The 23,261-nt window shown below is 51.7% G+C and overlaps 1 protein-coding gene across 2 annotated transcripts in view; it reads left to right on the forward strand.

Moving 5' to 3' along the window:
• Nucleotides 1-23,261, forward strand: part of SLCO2A1 (solute carrier organic anion transporter family member 2A1) — a 78,212-nt gene that overhangs the window by 27,791 nt on the left and 27,160 nt on the right. For both annotated transcript variants that reach the window (XM_033404063.2, XM_004278926.3), the window contains exons 2-3: nucleotides 8,250-8,387; nucleotides 14,820-14,982. In XM_033404063.2, coding sequence (XP_033259954.1) covers nucleotides 8,250-8,387; nucleotides 14,820-14,982 — 301 coding nt within the window. The remainder of the gene's footprint in view (nucleotides 1-8,249; nucleotides 8,388-14,819; nucleotides 14,983-23,261) is intronic.

A 23,261-nucleotide genomic window follows, 5' to 3' on the forward strand; every position in this document is an offset into this window, starting at 1 on the left:
GCTGCCTCTCTGAGATCTTTGGGAAACAGCCGGAGTCACCGTTTCTGAGTTTCCTTCTCTGTCCCCATTGCATTAGGGCCTCTTGAGCCCTGAGCCTCACCTTCCAGGTCTTACCCATTTGGTGAACTTCCAACCAGGACTGAGCATGGACTATGAGAATAGAGACACTAAAAACATAGAAATATTTAAGCGGAGATGGGGAGACACCCCAAGCAAGCATCACTCTCCAGCCATGTGCCTTCTGTTGGAGACATGCCAACCATTTTGGAAGATTCTAGTCAAATCATGAGGTGTCAGGATGCATGAGTGTCCTGGGGGTGGGGCAGGGAAGGTTGTGGAGAAGGGCCTGAGTACACTTTTTGGTTTGACCACTTAGTCCACTTCTTTTTTTTCCCATTGAAAAAGTGGGGACAGAATTGTTAATTTGTGTCCTGGAGTCCTCATCAGGAGGTAGGTTGGGTTCATAATTCAAGATGGTAGGCTCATCACGTTTGTCTCCCCTCATCTCCAGCACTCTCATTAGGATAAGAGCAATGAATTCAAAAATGGTAAAGACCAACAACAGAAGAAAGAAAGGGAGAGGGATTATGAGTGGATGAAATGGTCCAATAGCTTCAGCAAGATGGAAGTGTTGATGGATGGAACAGAGTGGCGGAGGGTGGGCTCTTAAGTGCGTGGGTGGGGCCGGCAGCGGGGGAGCCTGTGGACCTGGGACTCGGCACAGCCATGGGGAACAGCGCATTCAGAGTGGGCAGACATGGCAGAAGGCAGAGATGACACGTGAAGCTGAACCCGAGGGGCTAGTAGAGAGCAGCCCTTTACCCCAGGGAAAGCACAGGTAGCCTTCTCTCCATGAACCAAGGGGCCGTCAGCTGGTGCGGGTGCGCCCCCAGGGCGGAAGCCCTGCTCCTGGCTCCCAGCTTGCTTGCCACACAGTGAAGTGATTCAATAAGGATACAAATACTGATAGAACTATTAAAAGTTGGGGGGAATAGGAAGAGGGGTGGGACCTGAATAAGTGAGCTAAATGCTCTTCTATCATGGCACACAGTCAAAAGTGATAAATCAAGGAATTGCAGAACAAGCATATCATTCTAAGATGCGTGGATGTAATCAACAGAAACACTAAAAACAGAGGTGGTTGATTGTCCTTGCCCTGCAGTACTGGCGGTGGGCTCCAGTTGAGCCCAGGGCTGGCCTTATCGTTCTAAGCCCTTCCATATTACTTAATTTTTTTAAACATGCGCATATGATACATTGATTCAAAATAAAAGAAAAAAATGAAAAAGTGAAAATAAATGTAAGTGGATTTATGATTGTAGGAGGGATTCCAGCTGACCGTGAAAAAGAGCTTCTGAAAGCCAGTGTGGCTCAAACCCAGCTGGGTTATCACCATGGCTGGGCAGCTCTGGTGCTGCCCCAGAGACATGGGAGCCTCCAGCTGTTCCTGCCTCTGGACTGCAGTCCGCTCCAGCCCAGAGAGGAGGAACCGCACGGGCCCTGGGGCCAGATTTTGACCCGTAGAAGCTGGAGGAGCTAAAGCAAGCGGCACTTCGGAGTCTCCTCGCTCACTCAGGAGAGCTGCAAGCAGCCCTCAGCGCTCCTCTGAGCCCTCCCTGCACTGCTGGGCAGGGTGAGATTAAGGTTTCCCTGAGCTCTTTTTCATCTCTCTCTCCTTCCCTCCCGTTTCTTCCTTCCTTCCTTCCTTCCCTCCCTTCCTCCCTCCCCTCCTTCCTTCCTTCTGACGAATAGTTCCATTTAGACTGCTGACACCTGCCATTTATGGATCAGAGCATTGTTCCAAACTGGGAGGTCACAGCCGATGTCCCAGTCCAGCCCCATCTCCTGCTCCTGAATGACTTTCTTCCCACTCCTGGGCTCCCTAAGTGTATTAAACTATCTCAGAGACATCACATCCTAGTGGACCTAAGGCATCAGCTGAATTTTCTAGAGTTTTGCCTTTATCAGGATGCGTGTGGATGAAATCAGAGTTGGTTAACAACAGAGTCAGTGGTTAAACAGGTAATAACCCTGTGGGGTCCACACTGCAGAACTTCTCCCAGTGTCCCTGTAACTCTAATTAGCTGCCTCAGATCATAGTTCTTATGTCTAGTTTGGAAAAGAGGGTCATGAACGTGTAGAGCAGAGGAAACTACGGCTAGGCTGGACTTTGATCCTTTCTGATTCATCCTGTGCTGTGAGGGTTTCACCCCTTGTCCTAATGGTTTACCCTTATGGTCTGATTACTTACTTATTTACTTACTTAGAGGTCTGAAGTTTGGCTGGGGCCTGGGGCCCCACTCTGAACCTTCACTTGGCATCTCAGCATCTTTTCAACCTTTCTTAGCTCTCTGGCAAAGGTGGTAAAAAGAGTCCTCATTGTTAAAGAAAGATCTTCATGACCATTCCAATCTCCCTGCTTCCTTCCTCGTCGAACTTCCTCTTCATGTTTGTTAAGATTGGAAAAAGAATAGAGCTGTGAACATGAACAGTTAGAAGTTTTAGAGCTTCCTGCCCACCACACCCTACAAGAATGTTGTTCCCCCTGCATTAACTTTCCCTTCGAGCTTTCTTCTATAAGATGTGCCTAAAGACATGTATAGTTTTAACACACGCACACACACACACACACACACACACAAACCTAGATGTTTATGTTAACACACACACACATAGATATTTACATGGGTTTTGATGGTTTCAAAGTGAACCCCTTAAATAAACAGATATACTCCAATGAAATTGCCCATGCTCATAGTATTTTTTAAAAACTGTTTGTGGAATTCCCTGCAAAGGCTCAGAACGTTATTTTGAATACCTTCCTGGTTGCAGATCTTTTTTAAAAGATCCTTAAATCAACTTTATTAAGGTATGGTTTACATATAATAAAGTGCACAGATTTTAAATAATTGATGAGTTTTGACAAATGCATACACCTGTGTAAATACCACCACAATCAAAATATAAAATATTTCTACCACCCCAGAAAGTCTCTTCATACATAAATGCAAATCTTTAACTTTTTAATTTGAGTTTAGAAATATCCAAAAATGATTTCAAGCCGAGCCAAGTGAGTAGGTGGGGCAGCTGAGCTGACAAATGATGTTTTGTACCTTGTAAACTCTGTGGCTTGTAGACTGATTAAAAGCAATGCTGAAGGGGAAATTTATGATTGAGGACAGATCATTGGAACAAATCTGCAGCTTCCCAAATGGGTACTCTGATGGATGTATATTCTGGAAGAGGGTTCATCAGTTAGACTATTTAAAGACATATTCATTCACTTGACAGTGAATGAGCCCCATTTAAGGACCAGGCATTGTCCCAGACAACAGGTATGTGGCATCTTAAAAACACATCATTTTTCCTCTGTGAAGTCTGCATTCTGGTGGGGGTAGATGTCCATAAGTGAGAAGTCAAATGCATGATGTAATTTTAGGAAGCAATAAGTGCTATGAAAAAGGAAAAAAGTAGAGTGAGGAGACAGAAAATGCTGGTGTGCTATTTTTAAAAAGATAATACAGCCCATGTAATATATCTTTATTTTCTTTTCCTTTTGTGAAGAAATCTCAAGACCCAGATTCTACCATAAGCTTCTTTCAAAAGGGACATGGAATCTTTCCCTAAGCTGTATTCTGCAGAATGCTAGAATCTGTTTTATATATATGTAGGGGGTTACATGGCTAAAGAAACTATGGAGAAAGTTGGGTAAAACAAAGCTAAGACGGTCTTTACCCAAGGTTTTCTTAGAGCCTTTAATATGCTAATGTGAATTGTAAATATTTGCAAGGGAGGATTATAGCATGCAAAGTTTTCCAAACTTTTTTCTCCTGGGAATCCTTTCAACTTGGAGCATCTCAAGCAAGTGGTGATCTGCCTAAGACATTGTGGGAAATTCTATCCTAGAGTTTTCATGCCACAGGAGACGTGAAAGCAACAGAAAGGTTCAATTATTTGGGCAAGAGGAGGGAGTGGAGGAAGCCTGGGCTTATTACATATCCCCCCAGAATGTGGAGCACTCTCTGTGGGCCAGGCAGGGCGCCAGGCCTTTAAACACAGACTCTCTCGTGCAAGCCTCACAAGGCAGCGGGAACAGGTATCATCACAGCTTCCACTCACTAGCGCGGAAACTGCTGTCAGAGGGTCAAATACGTGGCCGAAGGTCTTGCCGTTCCTTACAGTCAGGATGTGAACTTCGGCTTGTTTGACTCCCAAACCCAAACTATCAAATTCCACAACACTATGTTGTCTAAATGGTGGTGGCAGGAGGTGGGTTGCAACCCAATGAGCGCACCTTTCCTTCTCCCACCAATCCGTCTGCTTATGCTCATAAGCCCCATGTTCTCGCGAGGGGTGGAGTTCTGCGTCCACGCATGGTGTCCTGCCTGGTGTCGAGTGTTTGCTGCTCCATATCATGCTGGCCATGGAGTGGGTACTTGGTAAGTTTCAGCAGCCTGGGTCCTGTCCACATAAGCTCAGTAGATGGGACCAGATGGCTGTGATTCTGAGCGGCTCAGGCCAGAAAGCTCTGCTGGAACCACCCATCCACTTCTTTCTCTTTACCTGGCATCTTCTGCTGGGGCACCCATAAGGCACCCCGACCTGACAGGACTGCAGTGGCTGAAAGCTGGCCGTGTGGTTGGCTCTTTGGTGTGTGTGTGGGGGTATGGAATGAGGAGGTACCCGCTGGCTCTAGGTGGAGTCTTCCACCTCATATCTGAAGGGATTTTTGTATTTACTGGAAAAAGCAAAGGCTTATCTTTCAGGAAAAGATCTGAGACAGATTTTCCCCCCACTATCTTCACCTTCCTCTCCTGAGACTGCTAGGGAACTGAGGAGAGATTAGTCACTCCTGTTAATTCATTACTAATTTGGTTAGAGGGAGACAGTCTTTTCTGAGCTTTATGCTCAGAACCTCGGGTGTTCCAAACCTGAACTCACTGACCACCCTCTCCATCTACACTCCTCCTCGTGGGCCCCCGTCACACACAGCCTTGCCCCGTTCCTGGCCCTCAGGCTGGAAACACTGCCCCTTTTCTTCCACCTGGGATCAGTGACAGCCTTGTCAACTCAACCTCTGCAGGAGCCTCTGATCGGCCCCTGCCCACCTCCCCACTGCCCTGGACATTGGTTCAGCCCTCACTGTCTCTCCCCCAGGCTGTTATGACAGCCCTCATCCTCTGCTGGATGTCGCCCTAAATGCCAGCCATGTGCCAAGGCATCAAGATACCTCTTCGCAGAAGTCAGTATCAGGTGCCGGGATTTTCGGAAGCCACCTTGAACTTGACACATGCCCGAGCCCTGTGCTGGGCAAGGGGGCCACCGAAGGGTTATCCAGACAAAGGCGGGGAAGATGATTTTGTGCAGATTGTGAGCAAAGATGCAGACAATGAGTGTGTGCTGTGGGGTGGTGTGACCTTGATGCAGTTTGAAGGACAAGGTGTTCTAGCTCTAGTGCTGCATAACAAAGCAGCCCTAAACTTAGCGCTTAAATCAATGGCAACATTTAGTGTGCTCACGGATCTGCCATCCATAGAAGCTCACTCTTGCTCCACTTGGCATTGGAGGCTGGAATCCTCTGAAGGCTCTCAGTCACATGTCTGGCCGCTGATGCTGGCTGCAGGCTGAAACTTTAACTGGAATTGTTGGCTGGAACACCACCATGTGGACCCCCCGTGAGTAGGGAAGACGGGGCTTCCTTATAGTGTGATGTCTGGGGTCTAAGTGTCCCAAGAGAGAAAGGGCTGGGGGTTCACTATCAACTTTCAGGACTTGGCTCCAGGGGTCACAGAGCATCACTTCTTCTTCCTTCTCTTCCCTAGAAGCAAATACTTAAAATTGGCCCATATTGAACGGGAGGGAGTACAGAGCCCACTTCTTGATGAACGAATGTCATTGTCCCATCGTTAGAGGTGTATGTGGGACAGGAGATATTGGTGTAGCCATCTTTGTGAAACTTGATCTGCCACGGCAGGATGTGGAGCCAAAGAGGCAGGCAGGGTCTAGGACCTGTAGCATCTTGGATACCAACCATGAGCATTGGTTTATATCTTGTAGGAAGTGGGGAGCCAGTGAGAGGTATTAATTTGGGAGTAACCTGCTCACATTGGTGTTTGATAAAGCTCTTTCTGGAGTGGTGGGATGGAAGGTTTGAGGGGATGGCAGGAGATCTGTGAGAGGAATCTGAAGGAATCTAGGGGAGAGGGGAGAGGGCCTGAGGCAAGGCATAATCTGGAGATGAAGGGCCGGTCAAATACAAGAGATGCCAAGGTGAAATCACAGGGCTCAGCAGTGGCACCAAATGCCAGGGAGTGACGAACAGGCATCCAGGAGGATTCCCGGGTTCTGGCTTAGGGAAATGAGTGAAGGTGGTGGGGAATGAACGAAAAACTAGAGAGGTTTGTGGGGGAGGACCCTGAGCCCTATTTGGGAAGCTATTAGCCTGAGGGGTCTGAGAATGTCCACGTGGACACGTCCAGCACACAATGAGGTGGACTTGAGTGTATAAGCTCTGGGGGACGTTCTGGAGGAGGGTCTGAGATGTGGGCACCACAAATGGGGTTTCCAATGAGTGTGTGCAGAAAGGGTGCCGTGCGCAGAGAAGGGGACTACAGACAGAGTCTGGGGGGGCCATCAGCCTTTAGGGGACGGTCAGAAGAAGAGGATCTGGCAAGGCATCCAAGACCAAATGGCCTCTGTCCTGCATGTGGCAGGCACTGTGGGCTTAGTGCCAGGCACTTGAGATGCCTGCCGGGGACAGGTTCTGGGCCTGCCTCTCACACAATGGAGCAGCCATGGCCAGTTCCCACCCTCGCAGGCCCTTGGTTTCCCCAACTCTGGGGCGCTAGGATTCCCCCTCTCCCTCTCTGGACTTCTGTTTCCCCATTTGTAAGAGAGACTAGATCATTTTCCAGGGTACCTTTATCACAGAATATTAAGAATTCTAGTATATGAAATGAAGCAGAGTGGAGCCTCCCTAAGGGGGCAGGGGTGGCAGGCTGCCCCTGACTCCAGGTGGACAGGCTTCCTTCTGCCACTGATGAGGAGTGAGGAGGCCCCGCGGGCTCCGGGGTCAGGGGGCGGTGGTTCGGACAGGTGTCTGCTTTTGTGGCCTGATGACCTCCTTGGATCTGGATGCACGGGCAGGCAACTAGGGCTGCACGCTGGCCTCACAAAGGCTCTGCCTTGACAGGTAGGAGAGGGGAGGTCAGCTCTGATCCCACAGCCTGGAGCCGGGCCCCTGCGGAGGGGCTGGCTTGGCTTTACAAGGAAACGGAAATGAAGGTGGAGCCCCAGTTGCTCTCCTGAGATGGCAGCCCTTCAATTAAGGGAAGAGCTTTGGCAGACTGCGAAACATAATGGCACTCCACCCTTCCCTGGAGGAAGAGTGAATCTCCAGAAGGGGCAATTCCAGGGGGCTCAGGATGTGGGGCTCTGGGCTCTGAGCTCTGAGCCTGCTCTCAGCCCAATAGCCGAGGACCCAGGAGAGCTCCTCCTGCAGCCGACTCCAGATACCACAAGCCCTCTCCACCCTCCCCATCAACCACATTTACTTGTCACATTTACTCATACCCACAGGACAAGGCATATGGGGCAGGGTGGGATGCCTTCTCCAGGCCCTCATCATCCACTCAGGAGAGGAGCCGGCACAGTCACAAATACCCCGTATAAGAGGTGGTAACAAGCTTGGCTAGTGTTTTCATTCAAATGGGCTAGTGTGAAAGCCCATCCTGGAGTGTCACTGAGGTGTGAGAGGTGGGCCTGGGAGGATGGGTGTTGATGGAGGGAGGAGAACAGAAGGCAGGTCAAGAGGAATGGAGCAGTGTGACCCCTGGCTTGTTTGTGCCCCTGGGAGTGACATGAATGTGGCCCTCACCTCTCAGGACACAGGAGGGAGGGCAGAGCTGTCAGAGAACAATTCCAGGTGCTGAATGCCCTGGGCCATGGCTGATGAGTCAGGCCTTTCCCTCAGGGATGCTTCTTCAACCCTGTGGTTTTCCTGCCATTGATGATAATGTGACAAGAATGGCAGGAATGATGGGAATGGTTCACATGTGTTGACTAAGGCTGTGGGTGAAACTGGTCCGAGGATGATGACATTTCACCCTAGGACCACCTGATGGAGAAAGTGTTCCCAACTAACGGGAGCGGGGCCAGGCTGCTGGGCCTCTGTGCCCCAGAATGGAGGGCCAAGGTGGGTGGTCAGGGCTCACTGTCCAGAGGCCTCACCATCCAGGTCTCCTCCCCAGGTGTTCGTGCTGTGCCATGGCCTGCTGCAGCTCTGCCAGCTCCTGTATAGCGCCTACTTCAAGAGCAGCCTCACCACCATTGAGAAGCGCTTTGGCCTCTCCAGTTCTTCCTCAGGTCTCATTTCCAGCTTGAATGAGGTAAGCAGGATGCTCTAGTCCATCAGACCCCACTTGTGCACCACCCTGATCATGGCATCCAGGAGGGGCCTTGGGAGGAGCGGAAGAACGGGGTGGGGGGGAGGGGTTGGACCCTTGGGGGATGGAGACAGCCAGCTACATTTCCCAAGGCTGCCCTGCACCAGGCGCTGAGCTGAGAGCCTCTGGAGGCACCTGACCTCCTCACAGCAGCCCTGCGAGCAGGTACTCTGCTCCTCCCTGCTGACAGCTGAAGGCACCAGGGCTCAGCAAGGGCAGCAGCTTGTGCCAGGTGTGCAGGCCTGCTGCCTCCAAACTCTGTGCCTCTAATTGAGTTCTGTGACCATCCACGAGGTTATGTGGCCTCTGCCCATCCCCGGTCCAGGGGAAGACGAGCCCCAGGCATGCAGCTAGGGAAGCAGCCCCAGGCTGGCAGCTCCTGTCTTAGGAGGGCAACAGGAGACAGAGCTGCTCAATGGCCCTGACTGCCAGGCAAGGTCAGAGGTCTATGACCTCCCAGCCACGTGGAGTTTACACTATCCCTCACTGATGGCACGTCAAAGTTAGAGGAAGATAGGGTGGGCCAAGAGGCCAGGGTGAGAGGTCAGAGGGCAGGGTCAGCTAGGAGTCACTGGAAGCCAGGGAGAAAGGGGCAGGGGAGGCAGCAAGCCCCTGCATCGTGGCTGCAGCATCGTTGGCTCCAGGTGAGGAGATGGGCCCTGGGCCTGGCTCCTGTCTTTTCTTCCCACAAGGCCCACTGTTCTGGGATGGAGGTCTTGGCCTCCCCCTCCCAGGAGCCCAGATGCAATTAGATCTTCCCTTGACATAGCGAAATTCAGGCCAACAACCGACCCAGTAGAGTCTGGGCTCCCCAGACAGCTTCTGGAATGGGCTGTAAAGAAGGTGGGAAGTGTTCCAACGTCCCCCAACCCCCACCTTCCAGTCTCCCCATCCCACAGCCTGCTCCCTGCTGGAAACGCCCCTTTCCCCTTGACTCCTGCGCCCTCCACGGCCCACACGGCAGTGCCCCTCAGGAGCCCTCTCCGCCACGCCTCTGCCGTCCTCGGAGGAGGGCTCTCTTCACAGTCACGTCTTCCAGACAGGAAGCTGGCAGCAGAAAGTCTACCCCCATCCCAGTGGCCGCACACGTGTGTAGTGCGGCCAGGGTGGGAGCCCAGGTCCGTCTGACGGTCGCCACGCACTCCTCCTCCCCATGGACTGTTCCTCCACCCTGTGACGTGCACGTACTTGCACACGTACAGCCCTGAGGCCCATCAGTCATGCCTGCTGGCCTCATGGGCCTCAAACCCCCTCCTCTGAACCCCCAGGCCCACGTGGATGCCTTCACTCCTTTCTGGATGTGTGTCTGTGTCCGTGTGTTTTAATGTATGTGTGTGTGTATACACGTGCATACGTATGCCTCTGTCTACCTGATTGTGCATCTGTGTCTTGAGCTTCCTGGTGATGCCCAGTGACGGGGGTCTTCCCCTCCACATAGGCTGTGCTCTCTTACAGGACAGGGACCTGGCACCACTCACACAAAATGCACGCTTCTATGTGTTGGCCTGTGACTTTGATAATGCTTCTGGCACATGTTGTCTTCATTCACGCAGGACACAAGAAAAACAAATCTCTGACATTTGTGTCATCACAGTCCTATCCCGTGACCCTGGCAGACATCACTAATCAACTGCAGTCTTCTTTTCTGCTGAGTCCAGACTCTGAATCCTTCTCAACACAGTGTTCTAGGCACATCTACTAATCAATATCAGAGCTGGTGTGTAGGCTAATCCTCTCTTCCACTATGGCTCGCATGATAGTTGAATCTATGATCTTTGATGGTTAAATTTTCATTTTTATTTTTCCCATGCTTGGAACAAAGATGTGGGCCCAGGAACAACTGGATTTTTCAAGGGGCAGGGAGTAGCTAGCTGGGAAATGTGAGACTGTGTGTGTATCCGTGTGTCTGTGGCAGGAGACTGATTAGGCAAATAAGGGGCAAAATATTTCCCCAGGTTATAGTTCAATAAAAAATGAAAATAATTCACCCATTAAATTTTCTCTTTTCTAAACTTAGATGAGCTTTTCAACAGTCAGGTTTTAGAACATGCCTGTGGGCATGGTTTGAGGCAAACAGCATAAGAAAGTTAATTCCTTGAACCTAACAATCTTGTGTGTGTGCTTAGTGGGAAAATGTGTGTCTGTGTGTATATCTGTTTCTCTGTGTGTCTCAGTATTTGTGCGTGTCTGTGTGCATGACTATATGTGTGTATCTGTGATCTGAGACTGTGTGTGTATCTGTGTGTCTGTCTGTATTTCTGTATCTGTGTGCGTCTGTGTGTGTATCTGTGTGTGTGTGTATCTGTGTGTGTGTGTGTGTGTGTGTATCTGTGTGCGTCTGTGTGTGTATCTGTGTGTGTGTGTGTGTGTATCTGTGTGTGTTGAGGGGGAGTGGATGGGTGATTGTGTGGAGGAGAGGAACTCAGCCAAAGGGCTTTCTACAATCCCGTTGATTCTGACCGAAGCGTTTAGAAACAGACTGAGTAAGAAAGTAGGAGTCTTACCGGAAGAGCAGAGAGCAGCCAAATCAGAGGGGGCTTCATGTTCAAGCTCGAGGCTCCCAGCTTTTGGGGGGGTCAGTAGGGGACTGGCCTGGCTTCTTGAGCAGAGCCAGGCCCGGGTGCACAGTCTATGAAGACGAACCCTCTGGAAGAGGTGCCTGGTAGACACTTGAGTTGAGGGACAGTGTATCCCGAAGTCAGATGGCTGGGCGGCTGTCACAACCAGGCCTGAGCGGCTGGGGGAGAAGAGGACCCCGGCAGTGCTGCAAAGGAAGAAAAGGCAGGATTTGGCAGCACCGCAGACCACAAGGCGGCTGCCTATCAGAAGCCTGAGGGGTGTGAGAAAAGAACCAGGCCTGGTGGAGGGGAAGGCGAGCCCATCTGGATGCCTGGAGTGTGCAGCCAGCTTCCAGGAGACGGGAGCCTTCACGCTGGACCCAGTCTCGCTGGGGTTCAGAGGGTGAGGAGAAGGGGAGACCAGGGCTGGGTGTAACAAGCCAGCGGCAGGAGGAGGGCTTGGCTGGCAGGGAAGACGTGGGGCATCCAGCCTGGTGAAGTAGCGGCTTCCCTGGCCCACCCACGGCCAGGGCTGAGCAGATACAGTCAGCCACCCTTAATGCCCCCCATCAGTTTGCCCTGGGCCCCTTTGGTTTGAGGCATGGGCAGGGATGTGTTACAAATGGGCTGTGTGATAACCTTCAGATGCTCTAACACGAAGTCCACAGAGTTGTTTTAGGGGCCATTTCCGGGCCGAGGGGCTGAGGCCCAGGCTGCAGAGGCCCTATTCTCCTCAGCTAGAACAGCTCTTCTTTTTTTTTTAATATTAGGGAAAATAATTTTTTTCAAAGGAAAGCCACAGCTGAAGGAAAGTTTGGGAACCAAGGTCTTAAGCCAGCATCAGCCGTAACAGCTGTAGAGGCCCAGCTTCCTTCCTAGAAGCCAGCCCAGGCCCTGGGGGGAGCGCAGGAAGGGCCGCTCCAGGTGGATGGGGTGGGACACCCCCCAATCCTTCCTCCCTGGGTCCCTTCGGGGCCCTCTCCTGTCCCTCTCCCAGACCTTTTCAAGTCAGCCTCAGTTAGCTTAGCTGATATGGTCTGACATTTACAATCATTTCATGCAAAATGATGGGGAAACAAAAACGGAATGAAATCTAGGAAGCATAAGGATAAAGCTTTGTTTCCAGGTGCTGGTTTCAGAATGTCCTAGAACCACGTCTTTCCCGATCAGACTAGGCTGCCTCCTCACCCACCTTCACATCCCCTTTCTCTGTGTGTCATAAACCATTCTTACTCTTGGCCACACAGGAGGGGTCTCTGGGCAATCGTGTCCTCTTCTTGAAAAAACTTACCATTTACACCAGCTATGTGTCAGACACCATTCTAGGTGCTGGGGAGACAGGAATGAACAGACAGACAAAAATCTCTGCTCATATATATCATTCTACTGATAAATATGACATTTATTTATAGAAATAAATAAAACATGGTGGATCAGATTAGAGTAAATGCTATGAAGAAAAATAAAATCGTGGAGGGGCACGGTGGTTACATTTTAAATAACTTTATTCTTTAAATTATATTTAAATTATAAATATATTTTAATATATTATAATTTATTTCTGTTAATTATTACAAATATAAGTTATATTTAAAATAACTCCTTTTTAATTAAGATATCATGGATATTTAACTTTATATTAGCTGTCCAAGTGTACAACATAATGGTTCGAGATAAGTATATATTGCAAAACGATCACCACAGTGTCTAGCTAACAACCAGTACCTCACATGGTTCAAGTTTTTTTCTTGTGATGAGAACTTGCAAGATCTATTCTCTTAGCAACTTTCAAATATACAGTACAGGGTTATTAACTATAGTCGCCATGCTGTATGTGACATCCCAGGACCTGTTTATTTTATAACTGGAAGTGTGTACTGTTGACGCCCTTCACCCATTTCACCCACCCGACCCCCTTCTTTTTCAGAGAAGGCCTTAATGAGAAGGTTCGACCTGAGCAGAGATCTAAAGTAGGGCTCGTTGAGAAGGGAGCCCCCCGCAGACATGTAAGATGAGGGAGCAGCCAGAGGCAGAGTGGCTGGGGTGGAGGAAGTTGGGGGGACAGAAGGAGAGCAGTGATGGGGAAGGGGACAGGCTCCTCAGGGCTTCAGAGGCTCTGGGACCGTATCGGATTTGGGCAGAGGGAACACGGTCTGACATTTCAGCAGGACCACTCTGGCCGCTAGGAGGAGAATAGAGGGCTCTGAGGCAAGAGTGGCGGTGGGTAGAAGGCAAAGCTCAGAAGGGTGCCATGGTGGCTGAGACCAGGTGGTAGTGGTGGAGGTGGTGAGAAGTGGTTGGCTTCCATTGAGGGCCCGGCCAATGGGATTTGCTGGTGGTTGGATGTCGGTGTGAAAGGGCAGTCGAGGATGATGCGCAGACGTTTTGCTTGAGCCACTCATAGGATGAGGTGCCGTCTACTGAGAGGAGGAGGACTGGGGAGGGGGGCACCAGATTTTGGGTGGAAGGTGAGGAATGAGCTCTGGGATGCGCCGGGCCTGTGGGAATCAGAAGCGCATACAGAACAAGGAAAGCCGTAGGACTGGCTGAGCTCCCAAGACAAGAGCAGAGGTATGGGGACTGAGCTCTGAGAGTTGAGAGATCAGGGAGGCGAAGAGGAACCAGCCAAGAAGACTGAGAAGGAGCAACCAGGGGCAGCAAACTAGGAGAACATGGTGTCATGGAAACTTAGCGAAAGGAGTGTTTCAGGAAGGCAGAAACAGTCAACTGAATCAAATGGTGCTGAGAGATCAAGTGAGAAGAGAACTGAGAATTGGCCAGCGGACTTGGCAATGAGGAGGTCATTGACAATCTTGGCAAGAGCCACATACCAAGACTCTGGTCCCTATTTCCCGAGACAGGGACACCTGCTTTAACGGCCGGAAGGAGACTGTGGTGTGGACAGGGTAGGGATTATGAGTGCTGACATCCAGGGCTCCTCTGGTTCAGGTGGACTCACCTTCTGGGGCAGAGGACCATCTCTTTGGATGGAGTCGAGGTCAGAAGATCTGCCGCACCCCTTTTACCATTTAAGACCCTGCTCCCCAAGCTGGGGCCTTCGGTTCCCCTCTTTGGCTCTGGGTGTGGCTCAGAGAGCACGCTTTCCAGGGAGCACCAGGAACATGAGTTACTGGTGTTTCCACCCGGGAAGGGACTTAGGGCGCTTTAGTCCTCATCCCTCATTCACAGAGGTGGAAGCCAACCCAGGGAGGGCCAGAGCCGATTAGGAGCAGAGCTGCTGGGGCAGAAACTCACTTCTCCAAGGGGCAGTAGACCACTGTAGTTAAGGTGGGGCCCTTTAAACTCAGGCAGTCCTTGTTTGAGCCGCCTCCTGACCTCATGGACATGGCAAGTTACTTAATATTCTGAGCCCCAATTGCGTCGTCTGCAAACATGCGACTTGTTGCATGATGAAATGAGATAGTGAAGGTTGCTTGGTGGTTATTCTGACTATGAACTCAGAGTCCTTAGGGAGTTTAGTTAGGGAACATGTACTGTTCCTAGGAGCCAGCCAGAATAGGAAGCTTTCTTGAATTTGGCCCCCAAAGCTTTGGTCCTAATGGTTGAGCCTCCCATGGTCTCTAGATACTTCTCTCGGTCTGGTCTAGAAGGCTGAGGCTGGGAAGGGTTTCTGACAACAGGGGAAAGCTGAAACTGCATGCCTGGCCCTCCCGGCAAAGCTGGCACCACAGCTCTGCCTGGGCCCTTGGGCAACACCAGGCAGCTTCTTGCCTCTCTGCTGTGACGGTCAGGTCCACTCTGCGGGTGGGTGAGGACAGAGCCTCTGGTCTCACTGGCTCCTCTGCTCTCTCTGCAGATCAGCAACGCCATCCTCATCATCTTTGTCAGCTACTTTGGCAGCCGGGTGCACCGTCCACGGCTGATCGGCATGGGGGGTCTCCTCCTGGCTTCGGGGGCCTTTGTCCTCACCCTCCCACACTTCCTCTCAGAACCTTACCAATACACCGTGACCAGCATGGGTAAGTGGCCTCCCACTCTTGCTTCAAGGGGATGAGGGTACATGATTCTGTAGGTTCTGACTTTCAGATACGCTCTGGGGAGAAAAGCTGAAGAAACTTTCTGGTGGGAGAGGACAGCATAGCCCAGAGTGGTATCCATTGCCCCAGAAGCACCCCAACCAACTTTGTGAGACACCCGCTCAATCCTCCTGTGCTTTTGGTGGGATCCTGGGATGTTTGGATGCCCAGCATCGTCTCCCATCTTCCATGTGATTGTTGACTATATTTTAGCTCTGCCTGTCTTTACCCTCCTCCCAGTGGTCATTATTAATACAGTTGTTATTTATAAATAGTTCAGTACTTATTTATATTTACCCACAAGTTTACTGGTTTCTTTGCTCACCGTTGCTTCTTGCATTTCACCCACCCTTGTTGATTTAACTTCCTTTTTCCTGAAGTACATCCTTTAGCATTATTTTCAAATAGTTTTTCAAATCTATCTGCCCTATTTTCATGGTTTCTTGGTATTTCCTTATGATTTCTATTTTCATTTTAGTTTCTTCAACTATTTTAAATGTATTTATTTTATAGTCCTTTTTGGATTGTTTTATTAGCGCAAATTTTGAGATTGCTAATCCTCCCACGTTCTGTGTCTGCTTGCTCTTGTTTATGGTGGAGTGTTTCCTTTATGTTCTGTAATGTTTGATGGTGTGGTCATTGGCAGTGGGATTTTTTTTCCCCCTGTGGAAATTTTGTGTGGTCTGGGTAGGAAATAGCCCCAAGGGTGGTTTTGTATTTGCATTTACTTGGCACCCTGGGAACGTCACTGCTTTGGAGCCAATTTTATGATAATGTATTGGCGTGGGATCAATTTGTACTTGTTTTAAGGGATATGGTATGTGGCAGTGGTTTTGTGAGGAGCAGCAAGTGAGAGGCCCAGTCCCTAAATGCTTATTCTCGGTCTGCTGTATTGGAGTTGAAGATGTCTGAGGATAGCCGGGCCACCCGGGGATGCGCGGAGGGGTAACTGATTCCTGTTCGCTTAAATACCAGGCTTGTTTTTAGTCATATATGCAGATCAGATCCAAGAGGGGAGTCACTTAGAATGCCAAACAGGGATGCTTTATAGGCTGTGAGACCTACAGTGGGGAGGTGGGTAGCTGGAATGGAAAAAGAATGGAGGAACAGTGATGTGTAATGATGAAATGCTTGTTGGGTTGGGAATCTTTTCCCCACCTCCCTTGTAATCACCAGTAGACTGATCACTGATGATTACCATAAATTCACGGTGGCCTTGGATCTATTTGGACTCTTTAAGCCTGAGTCTTGCTTCAAATAGGCCCAGGAGGAAGACAGACCCAAGCTTAGGGGTCTAAGCTCTTTCTCCCCCTCGGTCTAGACAAGGGGTCTGAGGCCAGCTCTGAAGGTCAGGAGTTGCTGGCCACCTCAGAGAGCCATGTGCCAAGCCTGCTCCAGACACATGGTCCCTGCCCTTCCCCGTCAGCATGAAGACTGGGCTTATGAAACCAGCAAGGGAACCTGGGGTGCTGGGGCCAGGCTTCGGGGAGGGCATGCTGCTAGGCGCCACACACCATGGCCTGCTTAGCCTGGGGGCTGGCTCCCCCAGCCTGGGCCAAATACCAGGAGCATTTGCATCACGCAGAGCAGCCACCACAGAGAGTGGCTGGAGACCTGCGGGCCTCTGAAAGCAATCCCTCTGCTCCTTGTTAGGGATGGCCGGGCGTCTTGGGTCCTTTCCACCACCATCCTCCCTGCTCTGAGGCACACTCTCTGCCTCAGTGCTCTTAGCCCACCTCCACTGAGAGAGGGAAGAAGGGGACTGTGAGAGGGACCACAGCTCACCTGCCAGCCTGCAGGGAGGAATCGCTGTCCAGGAGCGTGAGCTTTGTTGTTTTTTGTTTGTGTAAATTCTATTTGCAACAATAGGACACAGTCTCCTTTACGCTGGCTGGGATCAGAGCAGCAGCTGCAAGTGCTCAGGGCTGGGCTACCTTCAGGGCATCTTCCCAGTGCCAGGGGGTTGGGATAAGGAGGACTTTGGCCCAGGAGCCACATCCTTGGGATCTAGCTGGAGCTGTGGGTGCCATTACAGCGGGGGCATGTGCTATGCTAATATGTGCAAACAAAAATATTCATAAAATCTCACTTCGTGGGAAAAGTTTGAAATACGACTCTTACTTCAAATGTATTCCTATGGGAACTTCAGTTTTAAATTATGCAGGGCCATCAGGCACACACAAATTTCATTAAACGTGCCACCCTCAATCATGTCATGAATCTGGACGGTCCGGGGTCTGAAGCTGGGCTTTGAAACCCCCTAACAGCATGGCCTTGGGCCACTTCCTCCGCAGCTGAGTCTCAGTTCCTACCTGTATAAAATGGACCCTCCCCCGCAGGGCTGCGAAGGCCGAAGGATGCATGCTCTGAATTTAGCCAAGGGGCTGGCACATGCGGTAACCATTAAGCAGCGGCTTTTATAACAAGCGGTGCTGGGAACAATACGTGTAATATGCTGGATAACTAGGGTCCCAAATGAGGAAGCGCCTGCTTCCTCTGGAGAGTCTGACAGCTCACAGCCAACGCGCTGGGCGTCCTGCGGGCATCTGAAGGCAGCTTCTCCCTGGTCCTCACTGTACGGCTGTCCTCTGCTGTAGCCAGAGCGGGGCCCCTTCCTTGGTGTAGTCCTTGCTGCGCCTTTACGTGTGAGGCATAGGATTTCTCTTGGTTGGAGCTTAGGCTGCTGTTCTGCTCTATTCCCAGACCCTTAAGTGGGAGCCACCTGGTATGCTGGGTAGAGAGAGCATAGACATTCAAATCCCAGCTCAGCCATTTAGGTGCTAAGTCTGCTTAGGCAAGCTGCTGTTCATCTTTCTGAACCTCAGTTTCTTCATCTGTAAAGTGGGAACAATAATACCTCCACTTTCAGTGTGTTCCAAGGGCAAAATTAAAACTACATAGTATAGGTAAAGTGCTTCGCCCGTGTTAGCTGTTCAGCACATTTCTCTTTGCCTGCCCTTGATGTGGTATTTGAAATCTCTTCCTCATGAGCAATAACCCCCAGACCTATTATCATGTGTTGACGGCTGACTCTTTCCCCTTGGAGCAAAGCTGCTCCAGAAATGAACGTGGGAAATGAAAAGTAACTCTGTATTTTAGGGAAAAAAATTAAAGAGGAGCTGAATACTGTGGGAATCACAGAGACCTTTAACAACTCATGGCTAATTTTAAAAAGGCCATGCAGACATTTATGAATGTTTAGATTTTCTAAATGTCAGTGGGGTCCGGAAATACGCCTGGCGCCTTTCGAGAAAAGCCTAGCCACCAAGCCAGAGCCTCTAAGACCACTTCTGGAAGGCTCAGAGAGGTTTGGATAGGGGGGAAACAGGCCAACCCGAGACCAGTTCTCCCGGGAGACAAGAGCAGGGGCTTCGGAAACAAGTGTCTGGTAGGAGTAGGTGTAACCTGTGAGAGGTCCTGAGCCAAGTCCAGAGGGAAGTCAGCCCCACCCAGACGATGGATGCACACAGGAGGGGCTTCCTGTGGGAGGAGCAGGGCAGGGGGGAGTCTGTTGTATTTTTGGAGCAGTCAAAAAAAGAAAGGGAAGAGTGGCTTGGCTTTCCAGTCCTCTGCTCATGAAGTTGCCAGTCCCTCACGCACTTCCGTTCATCAGAGGCGTCCCTGGGCAGGAGGGTGGTGGGCAGGCCTGGGGACGGGAGCCTCGGGCTCCTGAGTGACGGCGCCCCTTCCTCGGTGGAGGACACGCCGGCCTGGAGCAGAACCCCAGTGCCACGCAGGGTCCTTCCACTGGGGGAGCCTCTCAGGGGCCCTGAGCTCAGGGCAGTTCAGCGGGGAGCACCCAGCCGTGGTGCCAGAGGGACCTGCTGGGAACTGTGGGGGAAGGGAGTGTGTCTGCGGGGGAAGCGTGAGTGTGTGTGAGGGAGGCGTTCCTCTGTGAGGAGGTGGCCAGCAGTGGAGGGGGGGGGGGGTGGAAGGTGTGGGGTCTGCGTGGGTGTGGAGGTGGAGGCGGGGACTGACGAGGGGGCAGCAGGGCCGCTGTTAAGGTGGAGGTGCCTAGGGAGGCGGGGGGAGCATGGGTGTGCTGGGGGCGGAGAGTGGGTGGACGGTCGAGCGGGAGGTGCATGGCCCTGCCAGCTGGATCTGTTTAACCTGAAAAGGGGGGGAAAGCAGCAGGGGGGGCGAGTCACAAAACACATGGGTATTATCAAGTCAACTGAGAGGGAAACAGCCCTGAACGGATGAGCACAGCTAAGCTAACGAGACCTGATGTGGAACACATTTTCAACACACAGTATAGGAAAGAAGAGAAACGCGTGTGGAGAAATGACAGAAGACACCAGGCTGCTGTGTTGCGTGTCAGGGGAAGGCCGGGGAAGGAGCTGGGGCCGTGGAGAAAGGGCATCTCCAAGGCATGGCCCCAGCGGCTGACCTGAGAGCGTTTGCCTCTGTCAGGCTCTCTTAACGTTTGTCTTGTGGGAGAGTCACGACCCACCCTGGCTGGCCTGGAGGCGGGATCCCTTGTTCTGGGTCTCCAGCCCTGGGCCCAGGAGAGACCTGGGGGTGACTCCCCCTCCCCTGGAGGCTTGTTCCTCACTTCCCTTGCTCAGGGGTGAGGCTGGGGGCTGCAGGCCTGCTCCATGTCTGGTGAGGAGAGGAGGGACGCCTAGGGGCCAGGCTGCGTCCTGCATCCTGCTCCTCTGGGGAGAGCGGCGTCCCAGGGACCCCTGGTGGACTGTGTGTCTTGGGCCCACCCAAGGCAGCAGGGAGGGTCTCCTGGGGAGAGTCATCAGCCAGGGTGGAAAAGGAAGGCTGGTTACTATTCCAGTGGCTATGGTTGCCCCAGGAAAACAGTCAGGGAGTCGGGGATAGCCCCACAGAAGCAGGGTGCCAGCCCCTGTCCCCTGGGGCACTGTGGTTTGAAGAAACCATTGATGCCTCCTGCCGGAGGCCTTGGGCCCCCAAGGACCCCCAGAGGACACAGGGAGCAGCTTCTGCTCTTCTTGCCACACTCGAGGCTGCTGTGCCCAGACACCTCCTGTGGCCCAAAGGCTTGACTAGGGAACCAGCAGGCACATTCGGGCAGCGAGCGACCCACACCATGAGGCAGGAAACCAGCAGAAGCAGTTTCTTTCTCTCAGGAACAAAAGGACTTTTGAGGATTCAGAGCTTGGATTGGCCACCGTCACGGGATGTGAGGCTCAGAGATCTAAAGGGGGAGACGGCAAAGAGAAGTCAGGTATTTGGAGGCGGGGAGGTCATGGAAGTGGAGCCCCGTGTTGGGATTCGTGGCCCTGTAGAAGAGGCCAGAGAGCTGTCTGCACCCGTGAGGGTGCAGCGGGAAGTCAGCAGTCTGGCTCTCACCAGAGCCCCACCAGGCTGGCACCCCGATTTTGGACTTCCTGCCTCCAGAACTGTGAGAAATAATTCCTCTGTGTGTAAGCCTCCCAGGCTATGATTCTTTGGTACAGCAGCTGCAGCTGACTCCAGAAGATTCAGTCCCTTTGGCTGGAGCCCCTCCTTGTAGCCTGGGATCTCATTTTGAATTTTCAGCCTTTGGACTGTCTTATTTGCCATTGCCACCGGCTTCACACCATTCATGTCCTTCACAAATCTGTCAGCTGCTCTCAGCTGTCCCCAGGTCCAGGACAGCGGTGCTGCGTGGTGTCTCCCAGGTCACACTGGCCCATCCACGCCTGCATTGGGCATGCCTTGAGCAGTTCTCCCTCGAGGACTCAGCCACGTGTCCACCTCTGGTCTGGATATCTGTCAGGATATCATGACAGGCTTTGTCAGAAGGCTTCCTCCACTCAAGTAACACCGTGTTCTGGCTTCCTGCCAGTCTGGGAGCCCCATTAACAAAGGAAATGAGCTTGGCTTGGCAGGACTGACTCTTGATGAACTCATGTTGGCTCAGCTAATCCCCTTTTTTTTATTTCCCCCTTCAAATTGCTCTTCATTAGCCTGTTAATAAATCTGTGAACAATAAGTTCTGCTTCACTCCCAACTGGGGGGTGCACATTCTGTTTGAATAGTAAAATTAAATGGCTCTGAGCTGCCATCCTGTTGCCTCGGGTGTGTCTTGCTTCCCTCCTATCCACTAAGAAACAGTGTTGATGATGAGCTGAGCTGGGTGATGCCTCTTTCCGAGGCCTGGTGGCAGTTCCTCAGGGGCGGGCGCGTGTGCGGGGAGGGGGGTAGGGTGGGGCTGAGGCAAGCCCCTTGCCAGCAGCGTGGTGCCCAGCCTGTCACACAGCACACAGTGGACCTGCCCTCTCATGCCCAGCTCACTCGCCACATGGCCTCCTCAATACAAGTAGGCATTTCCCCAAGGCCCCTCTAGTGCCAGGGTGGCGGTGCGGAAGGGGCGTCCAGCCTCAGTCTCAGTCTCGGAAAGTCAGTCTTGAGATCAGAGCAGAGGATCCCTCTTCTTCCACTCACCTAAGCTCACTCTTTTCCTGCATGGATGTGAATCCTTGCAAGCAACCCACTTGCCCTCAACCCCTCTATTACATCCATCCGTTGCTAGTGACCAGCGCTGATCTTACTTATCTCTAAGTTTCTGGATCCAGTGCCCAAGTCCTTAAAAACCTGGGCCATAATGCCTGTCTCCAGGGTTCTGCCATCTCCCTCATCTGTTTAAATCACTATATCCCAGGTTATGACATTGTTATTCATTTCCATCTGAATAAGAATGTTACAAGGTAGGTATGATTATCTGTATCTGTTTTGGAGATGAAGAGACTAAGATTCTGAGAGTTCCCTGACCGGTGAGCAGTGGAACCAAGATTTGAACCTGGTCTGTCTGACTTCAAAATATGAATTCCTTGCACTGCTCCACCAGCTGTCAACCCCCAGCTAGTGCAGAAGGATATGCTCTCCTAGTTTCCCAAAATAAAAGTCAGAACGCACGTGCGCATAGAAATCATTTTCTAAGTGGAGGCTTAGTCTGGTTGGAAGAGAACACATGTTATCACAGGGGCACGATGGACTGACAAGGCTTTGTGAACTCCATGGGGACCCAATCACTTCTGATATGCAAACAGGTCACTTTATAAATGACTTTGAGATCTCAATCATGGGTAAGTTCGGGACAGCCTGTTCCAGGCCTGCCGGTGGGCGTGGCCAGAATTTCGGGAAGAACTGTTGAGTGGCCGAATTTGGGAGGATGAGGAAATAGGTCTTTCAGAGTGGAACATTCTGAATGAGCTTCCAGGAGTTTGCTGAGAGCTCGAGGCTTGGCATTTTGGCCACGCTTCCAGAATACTCTCTGGAAACACCGCTGCCTTTCTCTATTGTTCTCTATGGGTCGCTTCTGAGGTTTGGGCCTTGCTAACCTCCTCCTCATTTGGCCCTACTCACTCGCAAACGGTGCCCCCTTCTGAGCAGGGAGGTAATGGGTGGCTCTCAAGGTGCTGCCCTCTTGTTTCCTGGCACAATTCTCTCTTTCCTCTACCAGACAAGAAGCACTACTCAAAGGAAAGCCCACTCACCACAGCCTTCCTATGTTGCTCAACCCTTCTAGGGTCCTCTCTTGGCCCCAGCGCTGGATCTTTGTGCAGAGACCTCTTATTAGACCCTTGACAGCCCGCTGGCCTCAGCCTGGCCGCACCTGGAACGTGTGTCCTTGAACAATGGAGAGGCCAGGCCTTAGTCTGCCCAGCTTCACCCATCTCCGTGGGTCCCATTCCAGGGAGGTAGCCCTTCCTGCCACCGCGTCCCCACTTTGCAAACCCACAGAGGGGTTCAGAGATTAGAGCTGAAATTCTGCGTATGTAAATTGTGGGATGAGTCAGAGGGTTGACTGGCGTGCATCTGGGCTGGTGGGGGGGTAGCTGGAGGAGGGGAGAGGTCCTGAATTGTTTCTAGTTAGCCCTGTGAAAACTGGCACGGCTAGACCTCTGGTGTCTTGTGGGAAGAAGAATGTGCTCTGACAAACTTGAGCCTTCCAGAAGTGGGCCTCAGGGAAGATGAGAAACAGACTGACAGCCAGTTCAAACATACCCCCTCCCTCCCTTACCCAGGCCCCTCAAGGCGGAGGCGGGTGGCCCCCGAGTCTGTGGTAGCTGGAAGAAGCAGGCGTTTCTCTGACCATATCACAGGATCTGATGGTGGGCAGGTGGGAGAAGGAGGGTGGTGAGCTTCTCTAAGTCCAAGGAGAGGACTGGGTGCGGGGCCTTTGCTGGAACGCCTGAGGAGCGGGGAGAGGTTGCTCTCTCCTTCACGTGGCCCGAGCTCTTCTGCTCCAGGGAGGAGAGGGGTGG

The sequence above is a fragment of the Orcinus orca genome, chromosome 5 (genome assembly GCF_937001465.1).
Source record: "Orcinus orca chromosome 5, mOrcOrc1.1, whole genome shotgun sequence".
NCBI lineage: Eukaryota > Metazoa > Chordata > Mammalia > Artiodactyla > Delphinidae > Orcinus > Orcinus orca.